Source organism: Musca vetustissima, unplaced genomic scaffold (genome assembly GCF_032173495.1).
Source record: "Musca vetustissima isolate MV318-11 ecotype Yass unplaced genomic scaffold, APGP_CSIRO_Mvet_v1 utg3166, whole genome shotgun sequence".
NCBI classification, from domain to species: Eukaryota; Metazoa; Arthropoda; class Insecta; order Diptera; family Muscidae; genus Musca; species Musca vetustissima.
Window position 1 is genome coordinate 56,526 of NW_026877241.1, and position 3,835 is coordinate 60,360.

The window sequence follows — 3,835 nt, forward strand, 5'->3', positions numbered from 1 at the left end:
GCGTGTAATAAAACAACAACAAGAATAAAATTTTGAAAAATTAAAAAAAAAAATACCTTTACGAAAGTGCACTCACTCTTGGATATACGCCGCTTGCAAAGCCATCATCAACGGTTTGTTCGTATGTATGGTTAGTTCGGTCGGATGGTCGTTCGGTCGGTAGTCGCTCGCTCACTCAGTTGGTTTGTTTGGTCGATTAGATGGGCCATAGTTTTAACGGATGCGGACGCGCACTTCTTGTAAACGGGAGGTGGAAAAACGAATTTGAAGAAAACAGAAAGCAATAGAGAGACACACCACACAGTACACACATACACACACACTCTCATCGACACAGTGGTGGTACAATCCGCATAAGAAAAAAGACGAAATAATATAAAATCTGTTGCATCACTTGTGAAACACTTCAGTCGCATTGAGACAGACACAACGGTGAATACTACTGAAAAAATTTTTCAAAAAAATATAAATGTGCTAAAATAAAAAAATAAAATATTTACAAAAATAAATAACAACAATAGAAAAAGAAATTGAAAAATAATTTGAAAAAAAATTTTTTTCGAAAAAAAATTATTTGCAGTAAAAAACTTAACAAACAAAACCCCGCACTTTTGTTAAACGGAAACGGATGTGTCTGACGGAACTCTTTATCAAAATAATAAACCGTTAAATTATTTTATTGTAAAGGATATTCAAGAGACAAAAAATTAAAAAATTACCAAAGAATATTTACCTCTAAAAAATAAAATTGTGAATTTTGAAAAAAAATTGGAACTGATAAAAAATTAAAAAAAGAACTGAACTAAAAAAATTAAAAACAATTTTGTGACTTGAAAAAATTTGAACTGATAAAAAATTAAAATAAATATTTGAGACAAAAACAGAGCACCCTGGATATTTTCTGTTTACAATTTTCGTTCGGAGGATAATACAAAAATGCATATTTTAAACAATTTTGAAAACTATCAACAGCTGATTTTAAATAACAGAAATCGTTTTCAACATATTTGAAAAATAAAACAATAAAAAGAACAAAATATTTTTTAATAAAAAAGACAACCAACTTTGTGGAAATTTTCAATATTCAAAATTTCAAATAAATAGTAAATTAATAAGAATTAAAAAAAAAAACAGAAACGATTACTAAACAATAATTTAAAAATTAAATATAAAACTGTTGCAAAACACAAAGTGAAAAAATATATTATTATACAGTTTAAAAATAATAAAAATAAAAATTTCAAAAAATTATTTTTTGGAAAGGATTGATTTTAAAACAATTGGAAAAAAATTTAAAATAAAAAATATTAACTAGTGGCATTAAAATATATCATTTCAAAAAATAATACAAAAATTTAAATAAAAACAAACAAAAATATTTTGTGGACCTAACCTCAAAAATTCAATTTTAATGAGAACTATAAAATTTTAAAAATTCAAAAAATATTAAACGGAGACCTTAAAATGGTTTGAGGGCTATACAACAAGAAAAAATAATACAACAATAATAAGAACATAAATAATAAAAAGCGCGAAAAACCCTAACCTAAAAAGCCGAACTCTTTAAACACCCCTCCAAACATCAATTTTCTTTCTCCAAGCTGTCACGAAAAATCTCTTCAAAATTAATTCCTTCAAAATATTACCCTCATTTTCACAATTAAAAATGCTCAACATGGAATCACCGCAAATGTACGATACCGTACAGACCCTAACACAATTGGATCTGAAAAAGCAACCGCCTCCTCAACAGGCGATAATTGGTCAAATCACCCTGACCGCTATGTCCTCACAGAATACCAACAACACGAACACACAAAATAATTCCGGCCAACAGCAGCAGCAACAACAGCAACAGGATATCAACAACAACAATACCAATACCCAACAGTCGCTGGGTCTGGTAACAAATCCTGTAACCGCTGGGTTGGTTGGCAAACAGCATGCCATGCATCAAATGCAACAACATGCCGCAGCTGTCATGAACCAAAACAACAACAATGGTAATGGAAACAACAACAACAATCAAAATTCTCCCCTTAATGGCAATGTTAATCTATTACAAAAACAAATGCTGCAACAATGTGTCCAATCGGAATTGGATGAACTGACCGCTCAAGAGATCTCCTTGGATTTGCAACATTTGATCGATGATCAATTTCGTGATCAGGAAACTTTGGGAATTTTCAGTGATATGGTTACCTCCCCGGGGGTACTGTCAGCCACCTTGCCACCCAATGGTATGGTAACGGCCGCAGCCAAAGTTTTACAACAACACCAACTGCAACAGCAATCGTTGAGGACACAACAACATCAATATGGTCGCAACCCATTGGCCTATATGCCACAGGCGGTACACTCCAGTGCGGCATATAGCAACAATTCCAGTGATGAAAATTCCTCAGTGGGTTCGGAAACCTCCACCATCAAGGAGGAGCCCATAGATCCCGACTACAGACGCCACTTGCAGGAAACCAATGCCGTTAATAACGCCGCCGCCGCTGCTGCCTTCATTACCAATGGTGGTGGAGCCACAAATGGCCTCTACAATCCCTACCAAAATGTCAATGGCAACGGTGGCAATTCCAGTTCCAATTCTTCATCACAAAATTCCAATTTCAATACTCTTACCTCGGCCAATGTTTTGGCACATCATTCTGCCGTTAATTTGCCCCATCTGGCCGCTGGCGCCCATTTGCTCAAACATCACAGCAAGCAGATGCAGAATCAGCGTAAAACTTCGATGAAACATGTGGACAAGGGCACCGATGAGTATCGTCGTCGGCGGGAGCGTAACAACATTGCCGTACGCAAATCACGTGAAAAGGCCAAGGTCCGCTCACGCGAAGTTGAGGAACGTGTCAAGACCCTGCTCAAGGAAAAGGATACCCTGCTGCGACAACTGCAGGAGATGACCAATGAACTGCAGCTGCACAAACAAATCTACATGCAATTGATCAATCACAATAATCCCGAAGTAAGTCGGGTGTGTCGAAGTTTTCTCAATACCAATGATCATGGCTTGTGAAGGTAGATGGGGGCGGGGCTAGGCCTGTGCAAGAAAATAGCTTTCAGCATCTCCTTTATTATTATTTTCTCCTCATAGAAGAAAACAACCAGACTGTGTAATAACAAAAACAACAAAGGATGTAATGAAGAAGAAGAAATGTAATTTAATAATATTTTATTAACATGTTGGGGAGTAGCTTGGAAAAATCAAATCTCGTGGCAATATTTAACTTTTTTTAACAAAAACAATTTTTTAATTTTATTTTTTTTTAGCCTAAAAATCAACCAAAATAATTGTTTACAAATCATTGAAAAAAGGGCGGGTTAATTTTTAAGTTTCCAAAATTCTCAAAAAATATTACCACAAGATAAATAGTAGAGAAAAATAACAGTTTAAGAAGCAGAGGCATTCCTCCATATACCAGATATCCATCCATTTTTATATACACTACATATACCACAGACACATCATACATTGTTTTCTACACACATATATATATTTAAAAAATATTACATCTATATACAAAAAAATATTATTTACTTATACATATTATATATATTTAAAAACAAGCACGTACAAAAAAGCCGTTAATTTTTAAGCCGAACAATATTAAGAAGAAGAAGAAGATGAGCTATGCTTCTAGAAATTTCCATGTTGAGCAAAGAAAAACCAATTTTTACACACACACCACTCAAATAGTTAGCTTACCCATTATCCCAAATGTGAAAAAGTTCTCTTTGGAGAGCTTTACATAATTTTTTTATTAAAGTTTCAACAAGAGTTGTAAGAGAGTTGAGAATTAGAGAAGCGAGAGAGAGTGCGATA

General features: G+C 33.9%; 1 protein-coding gene across 1 annotated transcript; it reads left to right on the forward strand.

Moving 5' to 3' along the window:
- Positions 1 to 1,599: 1,599 nt before the first annotated feature.
- LOC133321842 (CCAAT/enhancer-binding protein) lies at positions 1,600 to 3,039 on the forward strand. Its single transcript, XM_061530913.1, has one exon. The coding sequence runs from the start codon at positions 1,667 to 1,669 to the stop codon at positions 3,026 to 3,028; it is 1,362 nt and encodes a 453-aa protein (XP_061386897.1). The 5' UTR covers positions 1,600 to 1,666; the 3' UTR covers positions 3,029 to 3,039.
- The last annotated feature ends 796 nt before the right edge of the window (positions 3,040 to 3,835 follow it).

Coding starts and splice junctions, on each gene's coding strand:
- LOC133321842 (XM_061530913.1), top strand. CDS start 1,667: ATGCTCAACATGGAATCACCGCAAATGTACGATACCGTACAGACCCTA.